Genomic DNA, 24,982 nt, shown 5'->3' on the forward strand with positions numbered 1-24,982 from the left:
GAAAATTCCATCTCAAAGTCCTTCACTTCATCACGTCCTGGACAATTGTCAGACCACCTGGTCCTGGACAATCTCCTCCCTATTTTGAAGTCAGCTGCGACACACAATCTAGCCTATGCACAGGGATAAGATCTGCCATGTTCCCAGTTCCAGGGATTATGTAGGGGGAGGAAACTCAGACCACCAGAGTTCCACCTACACATTAGCCAGGAGACAGAGCGGACATTCCTCTGCTGGAAGGGGTGAGGGTGGGTAGTACTGTGAGGACTGCCAGGCCAGTCCAGGTGCCTGTGATGGCAGCATGACATGTGCTCGCAGGACAGGGCCGGCCACCACTGTCTGCAGTATGTGCTAGCGGCTGGTGTGTCTCTGGCTCTAAGCCGACTCCTCCTCCTGTAAGATTGACCTCAAAAGTCTTCTGGAAATTCTGTCCAGATACCTACCATGGCAGAGGGACGCCTCATTTCTTCCACAAACACTTGGTATCACTTTACCTGTCTCACTGTTTTATTTAAGTCTCTGTCAGGTTTTCGGGGCGGGGGGGAGGAGGAGGTTAATTTCACCCTTACAGGAAATTTGCATAAATAGCTCAAAATTCACCTGCTCAGCCCTTCTTCACCCAGGTTACCTGCTGCCGGTATTGCTCCCATGTGCAGGTCCTCTCTCTGTCACACAGCGTAATGGAGCATAAAAATGGGTCACCAAGCTGCAGCCTGCAGGCCAGTTCGGGCTTGCTGTCTGTTTTTGTAAATTGCATTGTATTAAGCAGGTGAATCCACCTATCTCCATGCTGTTGGAGGCTGGTCTGTGACAAGTGCAGGCTCAAAGAGTGGAAATGGTTTACCTTTTGGCCCTTACAGAAAGAGGAGCCACTAAGTGTGCCCAGTGCTCCCAGGGAGGAGCCATTCATTACGTGTGCCCTGTCTGCCCTCCTCTCCACTTCCACTCCCATTGCTGAGACAGAATGACGACAGGTGGAGCTGACATCCTCTGAGCCACAGTGCTCCTGAGCCACACACACCAAGCCGCCAAGGACTCTGAGTAGCTAGTCCCAGCCTATCTTCATTCACAGGCCAGGAGACCAACAGGGGTCTCCCAAGGGCTCTGCTGTGCAGTGCCCTCAAAATTCATGGGTTGAAGTCCTAATTCCCAGGACCTCAAAACATAACCCTGCTTGGAAATGAGGTCATTGCAGATGCGATTGAGAAGATGAGGTCACACTGGTGTCAGGTGGGCCCCCTTTCTAGCATGACCGATGTTCTTACAAAGAGCATAGAATTAAAACAAATAATTCAATTAGTAAATGGCCCCAAGAACTAAATAGAAATTTCCCAAAAGAAGAAACACAAATGGCCAACAAATATCTGAAAAAAATCTTCAGCATCTCTAGCAATCAGGGAAATGCAAGTCAGAACTGCACTGAGATGCCATCTCACTCGAGGTAGAGCGGCAAAAATCAAGAATACAAACAATAAGGAATGTGGGTGAGGAAGTGGGGGAAAGGTGCACTCATACACTGCTGGTTGGACTGAAGGTTAGTGCAGCCACTCTGGAAAGCAGGTTAGAGACTCCTCAGAAAACTAGGAATGGAACCACCATATGACCCAGCTATCCCCCTCTTCAGTATATACCCCAAAGATCTAAAATCAGCACACTATAGTGATATAGCCACATCAATGTCTATAGCAGCACAATTCACAATAGTCAAGCCATGGAACCAACCTATGGGCCCTTCAACAGATAAATGGATTAAAAAGTGTGCTCAGCCATAAAGAAGAATGAAATAGTGGTATTTGCTGGCAAATGGGTGGAAATGAAGAAAATCTTGCTAAGTAGATTAAGTCAGACTCAAAAAATAAAATAAATGAATGTTTCCTCTCATACGTGGAAGCTGAAACAAAATAAGGGAAAGGTGACAGGAAAGGAGATTGGATCTCATAAAAACATAAGGTAGATCAGTGGAGTAGAAGAAGGAGAGCCAGAGGGAGAGGAAGGAAGGGGAAGGGGTAGAAATGTGGAATGAGTGGGTTATTTGGGTTTTTTTTTTTTTTTGGTGTCTAGCTTTTTGAGTTCTTTATATACCCTAGAGATTAGTGCTCTATCTTATCTGTGAGGGGTAATGATTTGCTCCCAAGATGTAGGCTCTCTATTCACCTCACAGAGTGTTTCTTTTGCTGAGAAGAAATGTTTTGGTGCGAGTCCATCCCATTTTTTGATTCTTAATTTTAATTCTTGCGCCACAGGAGTCTTATTAAGGAAGTTGGGCCTAATCCCATATGATGGAGATCAGGGCCTACTTTTTCTTCTGTTAGGTGCTGGGTCTCTGGTTGTATTCCTAGGTCCTTGATACATTTTGAGTTGAGTTTTGTGCATGGTGAGAGATAGGGTTTAATTTCATTTTGTTGCATATGGATTTCGAGTTTTCCCACATCATTTGTTGAAAATGCTATCTTTTCTCCAATGTATGTTCTTGGCTCCTTTGTCTAATATAAGATAATTGTAATTTTGTGGGTTAGTCTCTGTGTCCTCTATTCTGTACCATTGGTCTGCCAGTCTGTTTTGGGGCCAATACCATGCTGTTTTTGTTACTATTGCTCTGTAGTATAGTTAAAGTCTAGTATAGTGATGCCACCTGCTTCACTCTTCCTGCTCATGATTGCTTTAACTATTCCAGATCTCTTATTTTCCAGATAAATTTCATGATTGCTTTTTCTATTTCTATGAGGAATGTCATTGGGATTTTGATCAGAATTGCATCAAATCTATATGGTGTTTTTGGTCGTATGGTCATTTTGATAATATTAATTCTTCCTATCCAAGAGCAAGGTAGATCTTTCCATCTTCTAAGGTCTTCTTTGATTTCTTTCTTTAGGGTTCTGTAATTTTCATTATATAGATCTTTCACCTCTTTCGTTAAGTTGATTCCCAAGTATTTTATTTTATTTTATTTTATTTTTGGAGGCTATTGTAAATGGAGTAGATTTCCTCATTTTCCTCTCAGAGGATTTGTCACTGATATACAAAAATGTCTTTGATTTATGGGTGTTGATTTTATATCCTGCTAATTTACTGAATTCGTTTACTATTTCTAGAAGTTTTCTGGTGGAACTTTTAGGGACTTCTAGGTATAGAATCATATCATCAGCAAATAGTGCCAATTTGAGTTCTTCTTTTCCTTTGTGTATCCCTTTAATTTCTTTCATCTCTCTAATTGCTCTGGCCAGGGTTGAACAGACACTTCTCAGAAGAGGATGTACAATCAATCAGCAAATATATGAAAAAATATTCATCATCAGAAATGCAAATCAAAACCACTCTAAGATTTCATCTCACTCCAGTCAGAATGGCAGCCATTATGCATACAGACAACAATAAGTGTTGGTGAGGACGTGGGGAAAAGGCACACTCATACACTGTTGGTGGGACTGCAAATTGGTGCAGCCAATATGGAAAGCAGTATGGAGATTCCTTGGAAAACTGGGATTGGGACCACCATTTGACCCAGCTATCCCACTCCTTGGTCTATACCCAAAGGATTTAAAAAACAGCATACTACAGGGACACAGCCACATCAATGTTTACAGCAGCACAATTCACAATAGCTAAACTGTGGAGCCAACCTAGATGCCTTTCAGCAGATAAATGGATTAAAAAAATGTGGCATATATATACAATGGAATATTACTCAGCAATAAAAGTGAATAAAATCATGGCATTTGCAAGTAAATGGATGGAGTTGGAGAAGATAATGCTAAGTGAAGTAGCCAATCCCCAAAAAACAAATGCCAAATGTTTTCTTTGATATAAGGAGGCTGATTCATAGTGGGGTATGGAGAGGGAGCATGGGAGGAATAGAGGAACTCTAAATAGGGCAGACAGGTTGGAGGGGAAGGGAGGGGACAGGGGGTTATTAATGATGGTGGAATGTGATGATCATTATTATCCAAAGTACAGGTAGGAAGACACGAATTGGTGTGAATCTACTGTGTGTACAACCAGAGATATGAAAAATTGAGCTCTATATATGTAAAAGAATTGTAATGCATTCCACTGTCATATATTTTTAAAAAACTCAAAAATAAAATAGAAACATGGAAAGAATTTAGCAGTAGCCCATTACAGACATACAAATGTACCAAAAATAAATTCACCTGTACGTATATGCAGAAAATTCCCATCAAAAATAAATAAATAATAAAGGAGTAAAAGAAGATTAATAGAGGAGAGGAGAGAGAATGGGGAGTGGGAGGGAAGGGAAAGGGAGAATGAGATTGAAATCAAATTCCTTGTGTCTCTTGTGAAAATAAACCCAAATAAGATGTACAATATTAATGCCCTAATTTTTAAAAAAAGAGTGGGGTGGATTTGGACCCAGAGACTCACATGCACACGGGGACCCAGGTGAAGGCGAGGACAGAGGTGGTGATGCTTCCACCACCCTGGGAGTGCCAAGATCGCCAGGAGAGAGACCCGGAACAGACCCCCCTCCTGGGGACAGATCCCCTTTCCACCTCGGGAGGAAACAGCTCTGAAGACACCTTAGTCCCAAACTTCTAGCCCCCAGGACCACGAAACAACCCACTTCAGTTGCTTAAACCAACTGGTTTGTGGGGTTTGTTATTTTAATTCTGGGAGCCAGAGGCTGCTCCACAGCTGGGACGCAGTCCAGCCCTCGGTCTGGCTGCGGCTCTTTTCTCTGCAGACCGGCTGTGTCCGCGCGACCACGTCCATCTGGACAGTCAGGGATGGGCTCCTGGAAGAGGTGATGCGTGTCCATGTGTGGAGAGTGGGAAGAGGGGTCACACAAGCCGAGCTGGGACACAGGACCCCTATAAGGAAGCCCCTGGTTAACACCCATATTCCCCAAGTGCATTCTAAGGCTGCGGGGGATAAAATCCACAGCCACTAGCCAGCCCTTTAAGGTCTCTGTGAACTTGGGTGGGCCAGAAACCAAAGGTCAGCCTTCCATAAACGCCAGAGCTGTCCTTGGCTGGCCGGTCAGGGCAGTTAATAGAAGCAGTTAATAGAAGACATCAAGCAGCCCCTCTCTCCCGAGGCTACTGCCCCAGGCCACCTGAACCTCTGGGCATGAGCAGCATCTGGGTCTAGAAGACAGGGTACCCAGTGAAGGTGAAATAGCAGGAAACATCATAAAGGAAGTTTTCCTGTTTGAGACAGCAAAAAGGAAAAAGAGATCCGGCAAATATTCAAAGGACTAGTAAAACTGAGCATGGTTTTGATTGAATTGACCCGTGGGATCATCCAGCCCATTTGGCTCCTTAAAAGAGCTCCACAATGACCTTCAGAAGCCCAGAAGACACATGGAGAGCAGAGGTGGAGACAGAGCCGCCAGCCTCAGGCTCTCAGCTCACAGGGGCTGGTGCTGAGCCTCCACATCTGTTAAAGGCCATGCTCAACCCCGGAGCGTGCAGACGGGGCCTGCCAGCCCCCTGGTGACAGCGTGGCCATCTAATTGCAGGCTGCCCTCTTTCCCAGGCCTGTCGACTCGCCAGATGCTGCCTCTTCCACCTCTGGCTGCGCGAGGAGTTCCAGATGCGAAATCCTGACGCTGAGAACGCCTCTCAGATCCTGGCTCAGCAGAGCCCTATCATTAGCCACAGGAACACTCCCCTGCACATCAGTACAACTGTCAGGAGGTCATCAAGGCTGACTCAGCGTGACTCAGAGTTATAACAAAGGCACCAGCGTGTGCACCCAGCGCAGGCTTCCACAGGAACTGCCCTTCCTCCGCCCCAGCCACCACACCACCACACCCTCTCCCTCTAGGTTTCTGCCATGGATTGGCAAAACAAGAGGAGAGAAGAGCCTGGCTTCCATAGGGCCAGATGAAGATGGGCATTCGATTTAGACGGTTGAAGAAAACAAAGTCGCAAAACAGGGCGGATTAGCTCACTGGGGGCCCCATCATTGAGGGGCCGGCTCTCACTGCAGGCTGCGCCTGAGCCACCTGAGCCATTTGTACCCAGAGAAGGTGAAGCAGAGGATGCAGGTGCACTGGAGCTGGCTTCCTCTCCATGTGCGTGGGACACAGGGAGCCTGGATGTGACCTCCATGTGAAGCCACGTCCTGCTGCTGCTTGCTAGAGTTCTGCCCTGGAGCCACATCCAACCCCAGTGCTGGGGACCCAAAGAACTCTCCTTCTGATTCCAGCTAGGGGAAATGCTTTTCTTTCGGGGCTCCAGCTTGATCTCTTGCTTCTCCAAGACCCTCTGTTCTCCCCCCAAATCCTTTTCCCTCTTCTCTGTCTTGTCCACGACATCCAAGTTCTTAGACTTTCAAAAGACTTGTAGGCCAGGGCATGTAGCTTTCCTAGAGTAAGAAATTGGTCATTTGGAGATTAGCAGGAAAGAAACTTGAAAATGCAAAGTTGCCTTCCTAATTAAAATTTCAAAATTGATAGCTGGCTCCGAAGGTAAACCCATGACACTGAGGTGAAAATTGGTAATACTGATCCTTACTCGATATTTGGTGTTTTTGTTCATAGAGAGTTTGCACATTGTGACTTATTTAAATATTGCATAAAGGTAGTAGTGCTTATCTTGATTACTGCATTTATTTTATGACCCCTTAGATTTTGCTTCTGGGGCAAGTACTCACTGGCTCCCAGCTGGCAGCCTCTACATGCTCAACAAAGGATCACACAATTATCACCTGGAGTAAAGGAAAGAAAGATCCAAGCTTGTGTCAAAGCTCCCTGGAACCCTGCTCAGGCCCAGAGGACAGAATGTCCCCTGTTCCACCTAAAATCTCCTAACAGAGCACCCTAGAAAAGAAATGTTCTCTCTGCTTCACAACTGAATTTGTCTCCTGCTTTATCTCCCGGATTTTCTGATTCATAAAAGAGAAATGTTTCAAAGCCTCACTCTAGTCCTCTCTGTTCACAGCTCAGCTCCTGCTTTGGCACCAGGCTCAGCTGTTTCCTGAAGCTCAAGCCCAGGTACAGTCCGGCTGTCCCTCGGTTCCTGCATTGAATGAGGCCCCATGGGGAGGTGGAAAGGTTCACTGCTCTTCTGTGTTTAAGAGCAGGACACACTCGAGAGAGGAAGAGACCAAGAGCAGAACAAGTCCTGCAGTGGCCCCAGAGTGTAAAGCCAAGGCTCGGCCCATGTGAACATCAAATGCACAGACCCGAGGGACCACTGGACACTGCAAGGGGGCGTGTGAAGGGCCAGGTGCGGATATGGAGTAGGGGTGAGAGACTGTGCCGAGCCCCATTCCTCTTTCCACCATGACCAGCCCACCTGCCTGTTGTGGGTAGAGCTTTGTATTTCATAAAAGCATTTTCACACAGTCGCCCGTTCACTCCTACGACCTCCTCACCAACCACGAAGTAGTACTATTATTGTTATTTCCATGTATTAGAGGAGGCAACCGAGGTCACACAGGTTGTGCATGGGAGCAACACGGAGCAGCGGCGTGGGATCGAGGACAGCCGGGTGGTGGTTTCCATGTTCAGATGCGCTTCTTCTCGTGGATTTAGGCTTTCCCTTAGTACAGGTTCTTCCTGACCTAAAATGCACTGCAGCATCTATAGCACTGGGTGTACGTGTTTGTCCAAATGGTCTGCGTCTGCCCTAATACTTACACGGCCATATTCACAGAACCCATGAGCATTTTGATTCATAAAAGCAACTTTGAGCTTCAGACTGTCTTTGGGTCGATAGTTATTGGTAAGTCATAATATCTGCCATTTCAGTGCGAAAGAAAACGTTTCCCCTCCCTCTTCCATCAGAGCAGATGCTTCCATGCGCTGAGGCTGGCACTCTGCTAACGTCCAAGCTGTTGTTTTAATTAATAATGGCATTTAACTGTTGTACAAACAACCAGAAGTGAGAGAAGGGGGGGCGGGGAATGGAGAAATATCAAAGCTATCCTTTGTCATTTTGTCAGTAATCTTTTCCTCCTGAAAAGTATCATCTTCATCTTCATCATCACTGTTATCATTATTTAGGCAAGTGAAGGGAGGGAAAAATTGTTTTATAATTCTGATTTAGCTGGAATAAAAACCGCAGAGGATTTCTCCAGACATACCCTGACTTCTTCATGTGCTTGAGGACTGCTGATAAAATTCTCTGGGCCTGGGGAGAAGTTGCCCAGTGCCTCCCACCGGGGCTTTCCTAGAAGTCAGGAGTCTTATTTTGCAGATGAGGAATTGATGTCTGGAGATGAGCTGATGTTTCCCAGCTAAACAGCCAGGGAGTAAGAACTAGGTCCGACTACAGGTGGCCAGCCTCCCGGGGCTCTTCCCACTGGGCACAGTGTGGAGACGCGCGCTGGCGTAGGAGCAGAGCAGGCCAGCTGCAGTCACTAGTCACAGCCCACAACAGGTTTCCAAATCTTGCTGGAGCTTCCCACCTGTGGAGGGATGGAGTCACACAGAGAACACAAGAGCACAAGAACAGGAATTGAGATGGTAGTAATTAAAGGGTGATAGGAATCGGGAGGAAAATGGCAGTGGGGGGTGCAGGAGCAGGCTCTGCTGGGAGGGAGGGTGCAGCTGGCCAGCAATCAAGAGGACAGCAGCCAGCAGCTATCCTAGAGCACAGGAGGAAACAGAGGCCAGAGACCTGGTGTCCAGGGAAGGTTCAGTCAGGCTGGCCCAGGAGGAGAAGACCCTGGGGGGGATGGAAGCAGGCCTTTTTTCGTCAGATGGAAACTTGAGCCACGTGAAGCTCATTTTGTCCTCAGCTCCTCCTGGAAGTACCCATGACCCTGAGTGTCCTCAGCCCAACAAAGTAGGCTGCCTGCTGCTGGGAAGACCTACGTGCGCCCTGAGGAACCCAGACCCAGGTGAGCTGAAGCCGGGCCTCGTCCAGCGAGGCCTCTGAGGCTGCTTGTCTCCCCGTCTTGTCTGGGTGCGGCCCAGAGGTCTGCAATTTCTGCGTGAGATCACTGCTCATGTGGAACAACCCAGCTCTTTCTACCTGAAGATCTTCCCCCACCCTCACTTCGGGTGCTTGGAAGAGCTTTGCTGGACTGGACAGTCTGAGCGCTCCTGTGGAGTCTCAGCCACGTGCCACCTGTGAGCCTTGGGGGCTGCCCTCCATGGATCTGGACGGTTATCCCTGAAAGAAAACATCCCCCCAGCCACCCCTACCTGCACTGCCTGCAGCAAGGAGGGAGAGGGGCCAGCTAGAGGTCAGTGCGGCCATCGCAGAGTGAGACCCTCAAGATCCTCCAGTGCAGCCGGAGTCAGGGAAGTGGGTCTTGTCCGGCCACTGGCCCAGCACTTACTTTGGGCAGCTCCAGAAAGAGCTGTGTTCAGGAGCAGGAAATGGAAACTGGAACTCTCATACGTGGCTGGTGTGAGATGTCACAGCTCCGTGGAAAACTGTGGCAGTTCCCCCAAATGATCAACAGAATGACTACGGGAGCCAGCCATCCCGCTGCTAGGTACACACACCAGAGCTGCAAAATGTGACCCTGATACACATGTGCCAGCGTGTCCTGCAGCTTTGGTCACAATAACCGAAAGGTGGAAACAAACCAAACGTCCACCCACGATGAATGGGCAAACAAAACGTGGACCTTCCTCACCGTGGAATATCATTCAGCCATAAAAAGGAATGGAGTTCTGCTGTTGGCTGCCCGGGAATGAATCGCCAGCCCATCATGTGAGGGAGCCAGAGGCAGAGGGAGCCAAAGGCAAAAGGAGTTGTCTGATGCAGCTGATCTGGAATGTCTCAGAAGGAAAGAAGATTCGAGAGAAGGGGATTAGGAGAGAAGGGGATTAGGGTGTCATTTAATGAGTAGAGATTATATTTGGGGCAGTGAATAAGTTTTAGACATAAATAGTAGTGATGGTTGTACAAGATGGTGAATATAATTAATGCCATTGAATTTTACACTTAAAAAGTTGATTTTTAGAAGTTACTTATATTTTAGAAGACATGTATATATATATATATATAAAATATATAAAACCACAATAAAAAAGTTCAAAAAAATAGAAAAAGAATTCATTTGTGACAAATAGAGTAGAATTTATCATGCCAAACATAAAAGGTGTCGCAGTATATAAATATAAAATAAACTCAACTGCAGTAAGACAATGGATCGTGTTATCAAAACCACAGAGAGGGACCAGGAAGAGGGATCGCTGTGCTGCAGAGTGACGCGGCTTCCCGGATGGACATTTTCCTTCTTGTGGGTTTGGCAGCACTGGCCCTGGAACGACCGTCTGTCCTTCCAAGGGTGTGTGTGGGGTCAACCACCCACTAGGGCAACAAGAAGAAGCGGCTGGCATGTCACCTGCCCCATGCTGCTTCCTGGACTCTCAGTTCTCGGGACATGTGACCCCAGAATGAAGGATACAGACTCGGGGCAATGTCCTGGGCTGCGGTGGACCCACAGCAAGGCCAAACCACTGTGGGGAGCCACGTTTCCTGACCGTGTGTGAAGTCAGGCTGGAATTACATGGGGAAGAGGGCCTGGGCTCTGGACAGGAACCCACCGTGGTCTTTCTTATTACGCAGCTGCTTGGGTTACCTGGAAAACGTCTCCCCACTAAGCTTCATGATCTGCGTGGGGAAGGAGGGGACCTGGGGTCAGAGAACAGGGTTAGGACCAGGGTCGGATGACGGGGATCCCGTGAATGGCAGGGCTCTTAGTGATGAGGGGATTGTAACGTTCTAACTGTGGGTTTAGAGGTGCCCGTGAGGTTCCTGGGCAGCCGGGACCAGGCCGGGATGTTGCCATGGGGAGTAAAGTGTTGAGACAGAGGAAAGCGGGGTCCCCCCACAGCCATCTCTTCTCCCCTCTTCCCCCTGGGGACCTCTCACGGGGACAAGTCTGAGCTCCAGAGTGAAGTGGCAGAGCTGCCGGAGGGCCAGAGCATGTACAGAGGCCCATGGGAAGAACCAGGCAGCAGGGAAGCCTCCGTGCTCCAGACTCACCAGGGACGCTGCTGGATGGCGGGGGTGGGGGGCAGGTGCTTGAGCCACCTGGGAGTCCTTCTCCAGGTTCCTTTGTAGTCCTACTGCCCGCCCAGGTCTGCTCACCCAGCACGTGGGCACAAACCCAGGATGCACCTCCTGGTCTCCCCACCCAGTGAAAGGCGATGCTTGGCAGCTTCCACCTTCAGGCCCGCTCACTGGGGTCAGCGGGCTCCTTCAGGATGCTGCCCCTGGCCCACCCCAGGCAAACAGGTGCTTCTGTCCACAACCCATCAGAGGAGCACTTGGAGTGGCCATGGCACAATGACCAGGACACCTTTGTTTTCAATTGCAGATTTATTTCACACAGAAATCTCTATGGAGCGGGTGCCACACACTAGGCCGACTCAGCAGAAAGCCCACAGGAAGACCCGAGATGACCTGTGGCCCCAGCCGTCCAGACCCGGGAGGGACGAGCAGAGCAGCCCAGCAGGCTGGCCCAGGCTCCAGGGCAAAGCAACACCAAGCAGCACTGCGCGGGGGCTTCCGGAGAGGAAGGAGGGCCTTCCCCACCCTCACCAAGAGCGCCACCGTGGGGGGAGGCTGCCCTGAGTCAAAGCACAAGGCCAACTTCAACAGCAGGAGCACAGAGGGACACGCAGGAAAGGTGGAGCTGGGCGAAGATCAGGGGCTGATTTTTAGCCCAAGACACAGAGCCAGCTCCGACTTCTGGATCTTTCCATCCTTGTTCACATCACAGTGACGCAAGAGAATCTCCCGGAACTTATCAAGGTCCACCCCGCTGATGCTGGGCTGCAGAAGACACAAGGAGCAGGTCAACGGGCAAGGTCCACGGGGCAGCTCCACCCACAGTGCCCTCCCTGATCACCCAGCCGGCACCCTCTGTCTGGGAGCTTCGGAGCCCAGAGTGTCCCCTCACTCCAGCCAGCTCCTCTGCCAGCGGCTTCATTTCTCAGCCTGTGCCTTCAGGCAAAATAAAAAAAAAATAAAGACTTGTATTTCTAAATGGCTTTCTCATGGGAAGTCTGTCTCATGAGCAATCATAATAAGAGACTTTGCTGGAAGCAGAGAACTGGCATCACAGAATGCTCCTTCCTGGCCCTAGAGAGTGGAGCCATGTTCTGCTAACTCCCTGTGGGAGGTTTTGTGCCTCTGGTTGAAAGAAGGGCTGCGGAGGATGAGATCCAGTGCTTTACATTTCATGTTGAGCTAGGGACAGAGGTCTTACTCCAAAGGATGTTTCCAGGGCTAAAAAAGGAGTTGGGATGCGAGTCCACTAGGGAAAGGTCTCAGCTCGAAGGTCTGAGAGGTCAAGCAATGCTGGAACCCAGTGCTCTTGCCCAGGTGCGTGTTTCACTTGGGCCTCACAGCAAGGATGGGAGGGAGACAATCGCACCCCTTTTACAGATTGGGAGACAGAGGCTCAGGGAGAGCAGAGGTCCTGCCCGGCTGGAGGCTGGGCCTCATCCATCACCCCCCGGCCTCTGACTCCAGTAAGAGCTCATTCCCCTGTGGCACTGTTCTCCTGCAGGACCGCTGTGGGGCTGGCCAGGAATCTAAATTAAAAAGTCAGTGTCCAGAGAGAAGGGAGACCCAGCCCAGCAGAAGCCCAGCCAAGCCCTGGGTTTCCACGAGGTTTTGTGGAGAAGAGAGAAAAGCTCTGCCTGCAGGACTTGGTAGGGGTCCTTGGAAGAGCTCCCCACCTCATTCCTGCCCCCAAGGTTTCCTGGATGGGAGGACCCCTAAAATAAACCTCAGTAGGGACCAGAACTCCTGCTCCTTAACCAGACGCATGCGGACACGCCCACTTGCACTTTCCAGCAGGGTAAGCAACTGACACCCAAACTGTCCCTGATAGCAGGCTTTAAGTAGGAAGGAGGGGAGAGAGCGGCAGAAACCAGGAGTCAGGTGGCAGAGCGGGAGAACAGACCCACAGCGTGGGGAGGGCTTCAGGGGACATCTGGAGGAGAGGGAGCCTGGGAGCAGACCATCTGGCCCACTTCGCTCCTCTGTCAAAGGTGCCCTGAATGATTAAACCGTGAGACCCAGATGGGACCCTTGTCAAGAGGCTCTTGGTTGGGGCACACAAGGGATGCTTCCCTGGGTATCAGTAGGAGGCAGGGATACGAGTGTCCCCAGGAGATGGCTCTGAGTCCCCAAACAGCAACCTGCACTCGGGCCCCGTGTGGTGAGCTCCTTTGGGATGTTTGACTTTAGCTCTGTAAGTGACCTTGCGACAGCTTTTCTCTGGTCTATGGCACCCTGCCCAGTGTCCTTTAGGCAAATCCTCACCTTTAGAAGACTCATGAGAGTCATTTACGTGATAGCCTGAATTAATTTGCAATGTATTAACCTCGTTCAAATTATTTTACGTTTGATTTTTCTAATTGAAGACTATCAGGCTGGAGACATAGCTCAGAGATAGAGCGCTGGCCCAGTGTGTGCGAGGCCCTGAGTTCCAGCCCAGCACTGCCAATAAAAAAGAGAATCATAGACTTGTTTCCTGCCAAGTTGCTACCTCCCTGAGGCAAGTGGAAGGTACCTCTGTGTGATTGGGTGCTGGGTGAGGACCCAGGGGACCTGTCCTTGGGCCTTTTGAGTTCTGTTTTAAAGCCGGGCGTCCCACCTTGAGTCAGAGACTGGAATGCTACTGCTCAGAAGTCCACGGATCAGGGGAGACCCTTCACCTGAGGCTGTTGGGACCCTGGTCTTGGAAACAGTTTTAACGGCAAGTAGCCAACACAAGCCCACAGGGTTCCCAACATAGGGGCTCTAAACACATTAACCCCATCTTCAGAACAGCCCATGAGGCTGTGCCCACCTTCATCCCTACTGTGCAGAGGAGGGGACTAGCTCAGGGTTGTCCCCAGTTGTCACACTGAACCAGGATTCACACCCAGGCAGGCCCACAATCCTCCACAGCCTTCCTCATCCACCCCATGAGGAAGCGGGGGTGGATCTGGGGTCACTGATTGAAGACAGGCCATCTGACCCCTTGAATCCTGGGAAGTGGGGGACCATCGGGACTGGCCTCTCCCCCCACAGTAGGAGCACCATAGTCAGATCAACAGAATCACTGATGACTCTGTCCTTCAGGGGCCTTCGTACATTTATCAGACCACTTCCCTTTCCTGTGCACTCCAGTTCTCTAAAATAATGAGCACTGCTGCCAAACCCAGTGTCCACTGCCCCCCTAGTCCCCAGGTCCAACCCCCAGTGTCCACTGCTCCCCTAGTCCCCAAGGCCCAACCCCCTAGGTCCACAACTCCCCTAGTCCCCAAGGCCCAAACCCCCAACTTCTACTGCTCCCCTAGTCCCCAGTGTCCAATCCCCCAGTGTCCAGTGCTCCCCTAGTCCCCTGGGTCCAATGCCTCAGTTTCTACTGTTCTCCTATTCACCTGGTTCCACACCCCCCCCCAGTGTCCACTGCTCCCTTAGACCCCAGGGTCCAACCCCCCAGTGTCCAGTGCTCCCCTAGTCCCCAGGGTCCAATCTACCAGTGTCCCCTGCTCCCCTAGTCCCCTGGGTCCAATGCCTCAGTTTCTACTGTTCCCCTACTCCCCTGGTTCCACCCCCCGCCCCAGTGTCCACTGCTCCCTTAGACCCCAGAGTCCAACCCCCCAGTGTCCAGTGCTCCCCTTAGTCCCCGGGGTCCAATCTACCAGTGTCCCCTGCTCCCCTAGTCCCCAGGGTCCAATGCCTCAGTTTCTACTGTTCTCCTACTCCCCTGGTTCCACCCCCCCCCCAGTGTCCACTGCTCCCTTAGTTACCAGGGTCCAACCCCCCAGTGTCCAGTGCTCCCCTAGTCCCCAGGGTCCAATGCCTCAGTTTCTACTGTTCCCCTACTCCCCTGGTTCCACCCCCGCCCCAGTGTCCACTGCTCCCTTAGTTACCAGGGTCCAACCCCCCAGTGTCCAGTGCTCCCCTAGTCCCCAGGGTCCAACCTCCAGTGACATATGGGTCACCTTTATAAACTAAACATGAAAGGCACATTCGTGCTCAGGGTAGCTCTTAGGGGAGGCGCATGTTAGACTCAGGCCTCTAGCTCGGGTGACGTCCCCTCCTGCCCAACACCCTCCTGTCCACAGCAGAGAAAAACAGATGATGTGGAAACACACTGAGTTTGGGTAGCCCCTCTGAGATTACAAACAGCCTCCTCATGAGGAGGGAGCTGAGGGGCTGCTGCTGGCCTGACGGGCGCCCAGGAAGCCCAGAGCGGAGATCAGCAGCCCAGCCTGTCCAGCACAGGTTCACTCATCCTGCACACCGATCTCCAGCCTTTCCCCCATGTGCCTCTCATGGGGCCAACTGCAGCCGCGCAGCTCCCCTGCACCCCACCCCGGCTTCTGTTCCTATAACTGTGACTGCTCTGTGAGCCACAAGTTTTCCCTTCTCTTTTATTCTCTCTGGGGGAAAAAAATGTCTCTTCTGTTTCTGACTTGAGTTTTACTTCCACCTTTATCTTTGGGCCTTTGGAAATTATTGCCAGACAGTGAGGACTCAAGGGCAGAATCACTGAAAATTATGAAGATTATCCAGGCTGAAAAGCGGTGAATTTTGAGAGGAAATATAGATATAGATATCTGGCCTTTCTTTTAGAAAAGTCAGAAGTAGCAAAGGTCAAAAGCTATAACTAAAGCTATAAAAGCTAATAGCTTCCAGATCAATTTGTGAGATCTTCATAACGGCTAATTTACTGATCTCTCAGTAACGGCTTATTATCCTAGATAACAGTGAAATAGCACAACATTAGCTGCTCTATGCAGGTTTGCCTCTATAATCTTCATGTAAACCTTATGGAGGTGGGATCTCTGGTGACTCCCACCTTCTGTATGAGGAAACTGAGGTTTGGAGATGCTAAATGACTTGCCAAGGTCACCTTGCCTGTCACGGCCTGGGACCCAGAACACTCAGCCTAGAACCTGAATCCCTGGCCTAGAGTCTCTCGACTACTTAACTCGTTTCTTCCTTTATTTCCAATATTTTTCTAAATTTGCAGAGAGTTTTACAGTCATTGAAGCTGGAATCTCTGGAGCTCTCGAGAGTGTTAACTGTTCTCAAGCTAAACTTGCTCCAGAGATTCCAGCTGCTTTGTTCAAATGAGCCGATCGTTTTGGGAAGTCTGTCACCCAGGGACTGTGACAGTTTACATTATTCCTCGTCATCATAAAAACTCGGGAATCAGATACTATTGCACCTATTGTATGGATGAAGAGTCAGTTTTGGAGAGGGCACCCTCCAAGCCAGGCTCACAGCCCATGCATCCCATCAAAAGCAAATGAAAGCCCCAGCCTGGCCCTTCCTGGTGCATGCATCTTTAATGTCCCACCATGATGACTTGGTTTCTGTCACATCATCTCTTAAATAGATAATGAGAAGAATGGGGCTTTCCTCTAGCAACCAAAGCAAAGGGAAATACCACACAAGGGCCCATTGGTAGCTCTGGTGGTGCAAGAGCCCTCTGTGTCACCACCAGGGAAAACAGGTCAAGGGGGAAAGAAGAGGACAGGGACCAGCCAGGCAGGACTGACAAGAGTCAGGCCTCACAGAAGGTGCCCAGTCATCCCAGCCAACAGAAGAAAGAACAGCCTGGGCCCGCTGAGTCCCAGGGTGTGAACTTCCTGGAGACTTGTGCAAAAATTGATTATCTGAACACTTTTCTGTTTCAAGGCTCCATAGTTTAAATAAGATGCAAAGAACTCTGGGGCTTCAAAAGTGATTGATAATTGTTATTCTGATTTGTAGCTATCTGAACTAACAAGGATACATTGTATACCAAACAAACCTCAAAAAAAGGGCCTTGGGTACAGACTGCTGAATCCATTGTCTGCACAGTCCCTTGGAAAAGAAGGAGTTGGAAATTATCTGCTTACGCAGATTATGCAGCCAATCAACCCTCTGGGACTCAAAAAAAAAAAAAATGCTTGTTAATTGCAAGGTATGAAAGAAACCCCTTGGTGAAAAAAAAAATTTACAATCCCAAATATGAGATTTGTTATATGAAATTAAATTTTGTTTCTATTTTAGTTATTCTAATAACCAAGTCTGGGGAGTTAGAAGTGATTTTCTGCAAATGAAAAATAAAATAGTGAAATATACAGTAATACCGAGTTATTTTGGTAAAGCAAAAAGATGTTTCTATAATAACTTCACGTGAGTTGAACTCAATCTTAAGAAAGTAAGGGAGGTCTCTTGGGCTTCACAGGCTCTTAAAGATTCTCAAATAGACTACATCTGTAGAGTTTTCTCTCTGGCATTAACCTTCAGTCTCACTCCCAGGATGAAAGATAGAATCAATCAAAATAGCAACCCCATCCCTCACGGGATCCGCCCCCACAGCCTCAGGACATCACCTGGACCAGCTCCATCATGTCTTTGACAAAACCATCCACCTCGGGGCCTTCCAGGGCTCCAGTTTTACTCTGAAAGATAAAAAAGATCCAATCACCCAACAGCATTTTCTTAAGTTAAAAGGTTCAAGAATAAAGTGGGTGAGGAGACCAAGTGGGTGTTCCTCTGCAGCCATAAACTGATCTAGAAATGGCCTGATCCAACTTAAGTCCTTCCTGCAGAACGTGGAGTCCTGTGCACTGGAGGAATTCCCTACAGACAGCTCCCTGTCGCCACGTGAGAAGCAGCAGGTCTGGGTCCCTGAGCTCTTGAAAACACGTGAAATTCACTGGCTGCTTCTCTTCCAAACTCCAATCTTCAGTTCAGACTGCTGTAACTGCACACCCTATTGACCCTTTGAAGGACAGATTGACATTTTTAATTTTTATTTAATGGCTGAGCAGTGGCTTGGTAATTATGGAAACACAGAGAGTAAATCAAGGGAGCCTATGCTGAGTGAACACATTATAATTGTCAGTATGTCAAGACTATTTTTTCCTACCCTTTTTATAACTCATATAAACATGGATGTCTATGAAATACAAAACATTAAAATATCTGTTCTCTAACATCCCAGCGACAGCAAAGTGTCCGTTCTCTTCACATGTCCTTCATCCTGAGCTTCTAATATACGATTTTTGAAATTCCACGTCTTGGTGTATTTTCCAAGCACTACAAACATGGAAACTGCATTAGGTAGGGAGTTTATTGTCTTTATCCTCTACCTTTACAAAGAAGAGGAACACGGCTCCTGGAGGCTGATGAGGTGAGGAAACCTGCCCCAGATCACCGTCTGCTAAGCCCTAAGGTGACTGGGACCCTGGCAGCCTCAGCCTTGACCCTGCTGCTCTTCCTCTCAGAACAGAACACAGACGTCCAGCCGGGTTGGTTCCGGGGGATGCTGCCTGCAGCCTTCTCAAGGAGGCCATCTCCTAACTGCACCTGGTGCTTTAGACTGCTTTCCTCCCCCAGAAATGTGACCACACAGTTGGTCCTGGAGAGAGAAACCGCTCTTATGCCAAGTAGGTGCGGCTTTGCCTCCGTGTCCTCTGGTTGCACATGGGGAGGTGTGTTGGTATGTTTTTATGAGCCTGTGATCATAAATGGGCTTTTAGTCACACATAAAGGAGAAACTTTCTTAATTCCGATGAAAGCAAAAAAACAAAGACACTGTGGTTTCACCCCCCTCCAACTGTGAACATGCTCGGGCCCATTTACACGTAGCTCTTGGACATCCCTGGAGGAGCAGCAGGTACCTGGCCTCAGAACACACGTGCGGGATGGCCACTGGCCACAAGAGTTCAGGAATGTGGATAGGATGTGCCCACACGGAGGCCAGCGCAGGCAGGGAGACACTTACCACGTCATAGTGGGCGAAGATTTTCTCAAAGTCCCTCTTCCTCTCCTCCGTGGAGCAGGCCTGGATGGAGAGAGCATCCAGTCAGTCCAGCCTGGTCCTCCTGGCCCTGGGCACCTCTACAACCTCCAGTAGTGACCCTCAAGGTTGCTGATTCCACTCTGAGCCTCGTCGGTGTCTAAATAAGCTAAAAGAAGGACCAACGCCTGCCTCCCCTCCTTTCTCCCTCCCCACGGCGCAGAGGAACAAGGGCACAACCTAGGGAAAGGCATACTCACGTCCATTTTAAATTGCAGAAGGAAGTTTTCCTGGAGAGCCAGGATTCTAAGGGGAAAAAATAAAATAAAATCCACATGAAGCTCCATCAGCTCTCACTCTTTCCACACCTCTGACATGAGGAACGACTCCACGGCTTCCCGGGAAGCCAGCAGAACAGCGAGGTGCGGGGCCTTCAGGATCCCGCCTCACGGGAACAGGTAAAGGGACGGCCGGAGAGACCCCATGAACGTCAGTACTGCCTGGAGGGACTTCAAACTTTCCCTGTGGTAGGAAGTGGCAGAGTGTGTGGGCTCATTAAAATCCTCTTTCCATAAAAGCAAAGAGAAAACTGGAAAGAAACAATTACATTTTCAAAACTCTGGAAAAGAACCAAATTCTTGTAGCAATCCAGGAAATGCTTATTCTAGAAAACACACACACAGAGGTTGATCTCGGTAAGATCGATGAATGGTGTGCACACAGCCCTCAGGAAACACTGGGAAACACACGGAAATGAGAGACACCCGTCAGAAACATGAACCCACATGGAGAAACGACAAACTGACCGCCACAGAGGTAACTACATACGCAAGTGGAAAAGCAGATACGTAATTTTTGTGTGTAACTTTGTTTTTCTATCTCTTTTAAAAGACAGTTTCATAACATCATAAGTAAAAATCTGAGAGCTTCATAAAGCAATAATTAAAAATCTGTGAGCCAGGCACAGTAGTGCATGCTTCTAGTCCCAGTTACTCGGGAGGCTGAAGCAGGAGGATCCCTTGAGGCCAGAAGTTTGAGGCAAGAAAGCAAGACCCTGTCTCAAAACAAAACAAAAACCTGTTGATAGGCACATGATGTACATGATGTTTGATGATGTAATTTGAATAACACAAAACAGTAGGGAGGGATTTGAAGAATAGATTTGAACTATATAGGAGCAAAAGTTTTAGTAAAACCTTGAAATTAACTTAGTATTAATGCAAATTATGTTGTTCTAAATTTAGAGGTGAATTGTAATCTTATTCCCTGAGAGGAGGAATAACTCAAAAAATAACTTAAAAATGTATATGGTAAAAGAAATAATAAAGGAATTAAAATAGTAAACTAGAAAATATCTATTCAACTTAAAGGAGACACGGAGGAGTAATAGAAAAACAAAAACATAGCAGAGACAACAAATAGAAAACAGGCAAATATAAATCCTACCTTATCGGGAATCAGATTAAATGTACATGGATAAAATATTCTATTAAAAACAGAGATTAGCAGAATGAAGGGGAAAAGTCAAGCTATTTGTATTTGCAGGTGATTCAATCTTATATGTAAAAAATCCAAAGAACGAAACAAGAAACTATCAAAGCTAATAAATAGTTACAACAAGGATGCAGGATACAAGATCTCCCTGCAAAATTCAAGGCACCTCTGTTCACTAGCATTGGATAAAACCCAGCAGAAAGAACAAAACACTTGAATGTACACTTAACAAAAGAGATGCAACCTAAAGACTGAAAAGAACAGAATATTTTGGAAAGAAATTAAAGAACACCCAAACAAATGGCAAGATATCTCATGTTCCTCAATCAGAACACAATATTGTAAAGATGACAGTGCTTCTCAAATTGAGATTCCAACAAAACCATCAGAATCTGAGCTTTTTTTTTTTTTTGCAGAAATTGACAATCTGATCCTAAAATTCATCAGAACATGCAGAAGACCCAGAATAAGCAAAACCAACTTGAAAATAAGAACAAAATTGGAGGATCCCACTTTAGATCCTTGCTCCAAATCTATAGTGATTGAGATGGTGTGGAACTGGTGTTTCCATTGGGCAGTTTATTATAGAATTATAGAATTACCATATGAACCAAAATCCCACTCACAGGAATAAAATGAAGAGAATTAAGACGTGTATTCACACAAAAGCTTGTACAGAAACACTGGTGGTTAGTGACACTCCTAATATCTAAAAAGAGGAAACACCCCAAATCATGGAGTAATGGATGGGAACATGGAGTGTGTACATACTGGAATATTAGTAGACCCTAAAAAGAAATGTAGACTGGATCATGCTACAAGTCAGAAGAGCCAGGAAACCCTGTGCCAAATGCCAGAAGGAGACCTGAAAAACGGTGCCCCGTGTGAGTCTATCTGTACTAAATGCCCAGAAGAGGCAAACGTTGCTGAAGGAGTGGTGAGGCTTGGACTCTCCTTTTGGGCTGGGTTGTCGCTCAGTGGTACAGCGGTTGCCTCACATGCATGAAGCCCTGGGTTCAGTCCTTAGCACCACATAAAAAAATAAATACATAAAAAATTAAAATAATTAATTAACTCTCCTTTCCGTGTGTTGAAGGAATCTTTTGGACCTCGGCACTTTCCTCCCAGGGCTGACTGTTTCCGCTGGCTGCCTGACCTCTTCTGGACAGGGGCCGTGCTTATGTTGGCCAAGAGAATCAGTGGGAAGTGGGGGCAGAGTCAGGACTACGGGTTGCGACCCTGCTGCCCCAGGCCTTTGGGAGAAACGCTCTGACCCTCTGCATCCGGTGGCCAAATCAGGATGAGGTCCTGGGCAGTGGCAGAGAGGACACTCAGGGGGCCCCACCACCCTGAGAGGCACAGGGAGAAGTCCATCCAGGGGCTGGAGCCGTGTCAGGGTCCTTAGAGGGGAGATTCTTCCAGGTGTGTTCCTCCTCACAGATGTCCCTCAAAACAGGGCACAAGCAGCTTCCAGGGAGACACAGCTGCCGCAGGTGACGTCTGCTAAGAGACAGAGCTCTGACCTGCTTGTGACATCCTCACAATATCTCCTCGTCTCTGAAACCTGCCTTCAGTCCCTGAAATCCCCCCTCCCAGCTGGCCAGAAGCTGCCCACTGCTGTGGCCCTCCAGCCCGACCTGCTGCGCGTCGTCTGGGCTCAGCTGGCCTTGACAGAACACCGGCTGTGCTTTGACCCGGGTTGTCCCCCAGGTATGACTCCCGCAGGAATGGACCCCCATATCTGCGTTAGTGGTATCAGGAGGGTGGAAGCAATCCAACTCTGGTGTTTAGAGGTGAGGGTCTTTGGGAAGTGACTGGATTAGCTCCATTGAATGGCACCCCCCTGATGGAATCCTGGTGGTGCTATAAGAAGGAAAGAGTCTGCACAGACGTGGAGATCCACACACACGCCCACCACAACGTCACACAGTCAGGGGGACCCTGCCAGAGCCGGTAATGTGCTGTTTGGACCCCCAGTCTCCAAAACAGTGAGTTAAATAATCACTTTTCTTTACGAGGCAGCCTACCTCAAGTATTTCAACATGGCAATGAAAAGCAGCCTGATACACAAAGTCACATGTCATGGTCCCAGGCTCACAGCCAGCACCTTTGTAATCCGGTCACTTCTGCTCTTATCCTGTCCTCTTCCATGTCTACCCTTCAGGCACCGGATGTCCCACTGAGGACACTCCAGCACTTGGGACCAGAGCACATAACTGGTCTGGCTCAGGTGTCAGCCGTGTCCTGGGCGAACTGTTCAACGTTCCCAAAGCCAGGGAATGGATTCAGGATGATTTTCTTTTTTTTCTTTTTTCTTTTTTGGTCACAGCCCCAATGTGGGGCCATAACTGTCTGATCTTTGAGGACAGGCTCTGCTCATGACCCGTCCATCCACAAAATTTCATGAAAATGTTACTCGTTGTACATTTTTAGGGAAAGGGCTTTCATTATCTTCACAGAGGGATCTGTCACCCCCAAAGATTCAGAAACAGGAGTTTGTTTGTTAAGAAGCACATCATCTTCTGCCCTCCAGGTGACCGTTGACCCCCCATTTTGAAAGCATGTACATGTGGTCCTCAGACCCCTAGGAAGGTATCTCTGAATCCGTGACCTCACTTCCACACTACTCACCTTGCCAAGTCATTAAGATCCAACCGACCATCTTTATTTTTGTCAAAGATCTTCATCTGAAATGCACAAGGAAAAACAGTTGTAAGAAATATTTGTAACAGTTCATTCTGAAAGTCATCAAGTGCTTTTCTATTTCGCCCTTCTAATTACATATTTGCCTATTTGGCGGGGGAATCCCTCTGTCTGGGGGGAAATTCATCTTTGTTACAGACCGAGTTGCATCTCAGGTCGGTGTGGGATGGCTCAGAGCACCTGCCCCTGAGTGGGTTAACCTGTGTGGCATACCACACCCAGGTTCTCTGACTCCAGTGGCACGGGGGGTGGGGGGGCTGACAGGGGCTCTACCTCTGCCCTCTGGGACTTGCAGGGGCTCCATGTCTGCACTCTGGGACTTGCAGGAGCTACTCTCTGGCAACATTCCCAGTTGCCAAGGCACAGAGACACAGAGAATGGCAAATCACTTGCTCATTAAGATTTCATTATCTGGAGCAGGTCTGCGGCCACACCTAACCTCATGGGGGCTGAGTGGTGTAGTCCTACCTGTGCTCAGGAGGAAAACTGCAGTTTTTTGGTGGACAGCAGCAAGAACCGCCAGTTTCCAACAAAGTGGTATTGTGCCTGATGGTTAAAGCCTGAAACCTGGGTTCTTGGTTTGAGTCAGGGTTTTCTGAAATTATTTCACAGCAACCGAATAGCACACTGTTATGTTTGGATACAAGGTGTCCCCAAAAGCTCATGTGAGACAACGCAAGAATATTCAGAGGCAAAATGATCAGGGAGGTATGACCTAATCAGTGGGTTGATCCACTGATTATTAAGTGGGCATTGTAGGCAGGGAGGTGTCGCTGGAGGAAGTAGGTACTGAGGTGTCCCTTGGGGGTTTGTACTTGTCCCTGGTGAACAGAGCTCTCTCTGCTTCCTGGCTGCCGTGTCCTGAGCAGCTTTCCTCCTCCATGCCCTCTGCCATGATGCTCTGCCTCACTGGGCCCAGAGCTGTGGGGTCAGCCAGCCACAGAACCTCTGAAACCAGGAGTCAAAACAAACTTTCCTCCTCTGCATTGTCCTCACCATGCTTTTTGGACACGGTGATGAAAGAGCTGAGTGACAGACCTATCAGCACCTCAGCCCGGGGCTCCTGTCAGAGGAAATCCTACCTTCCCAGAAGATGGAAGGAGCCAGGGCTGAGCCTCTCTCTGCACAGAGAGACTCCACGGAGCCCATCTGCAGCACTAGAGCAGACACGGCTGTAGACTCCAGCACTAGAGTCGGCACGTTCTGCACTGACCACAGGTGGGAAGGCTGGTCAGTCGGGCAGGACAGAGGAGACACGTGTGGCAGGTGAGAGTTGAGATGTGAGTGCATTTTCTGACTTCACAACATTTTAAAGCCACAGAAAGTCTCTAAACCCAATAGTACGAGGAGGCCGCACAGGGAAAAAGAGACATTGAGGTCATCTGGAAACACATCCAACAGATTTTTTCATTAAAAAATCCTTCCTCCTGCTCCAAATCCAGTGTGTTTTTAGTATTTGATTGGAAAGCCCAGGCTCCCAAAACTTGGGCACCAAAATGTACATTACAGAATCTACTAAAGGCCCAGGGATATCCTTATTCATCTGTACACAGAACACGTCCAGGGGTGTCTCTTGAACGCCATGCCAGTAAAGTCCAGCAGTGGCACCCTTTGCCAGAGTTATCTCTGTCACTGTCACTATGAGAGGCTCCATCTGAACAGAGAGCTGGATCAGCAGGAGCTTTCAGCCAGTGCTCCCTCATAAGGAGGGGGCCCACTCCTCCGGGAGCAAACCTAGATGGGGAAAGCCCCTTCACTCAAAATCGGACTGAGGAAGAGCGGACACCAAGTTCATGTCAATGAGGTTCAACATCAGAGAGCGGGCGGCGTGATCCACTTAAGAACCGGAGTTCTTTTGAAAACCTCTTTCTGAACTTCTCACCCTGTGTGCATATGGGGGTGAATGGTACACGGACCCGGGATCTGTCCTTCCGGTTTCCAAGGCCCTGACCTTGTGAGTTGAAGCATGTAATTAAGGGAGCCTGGGGCCAGCCCACCACAGGGGGACAACCAGACCCAGGGGGACCTCAGGACTCTGCACTGTTTGGGTGAATTTTGAATTTGGCCCCTTTGTTTGGAACATAATAAGAGCTCTTAAGTTTTA

At 48.7% G+C, this 24,982-nt stretch overlaps 1 protein-coding gene across 1 annotated transcript in view; it reads right to left on the bottom strand.

Moving 5' to 3' along the window:
* Positions 1-11,579: 11,579 nt before the first annotated feature.
* SCGN (secretagogin, EF-hand calcium binding protein) overlaps positions 11,580-24,982 on the bottom strand; it is a gene marked incomplete at both ends in the record, with an annotated part of 35,012 nt that continues 21,609 nt past the window's right edge. Inside the window, 5 exons of the mRNA XM_081295640.1 lie at positions 11,580-11,708; positions 17,270-17,338; positions 18,667-18,726; positions 18,942-18,987; positions 22,807-22,862. Coding sequence (XP_081151766.1) covers positions 11,580-11,708; positions 17,270-17,338; positions 18,667-18,726; positions 18,942-18,987; positions 22,807-22,862 — 360 coding nt within the window. The remainder of the gene's footprint in view (positions 11,709-17,269; positions 17,339-18,666; positions 18,727-18,941; positions 18,988-22,806; positions 22,863-24,982) is intronic.

This window comes from Spermophilus citellus (assembly GCF_964194105.1).
Source record: "Spermophilus citellus genome assembly, chromosome: 5".
Classification (NCBI taxonomy): Eukaryota; Metazoa; Chordata; class Mammalia; order Rodentia; family Sciuridae; genus Spermophilus; species Spermophilus citellus.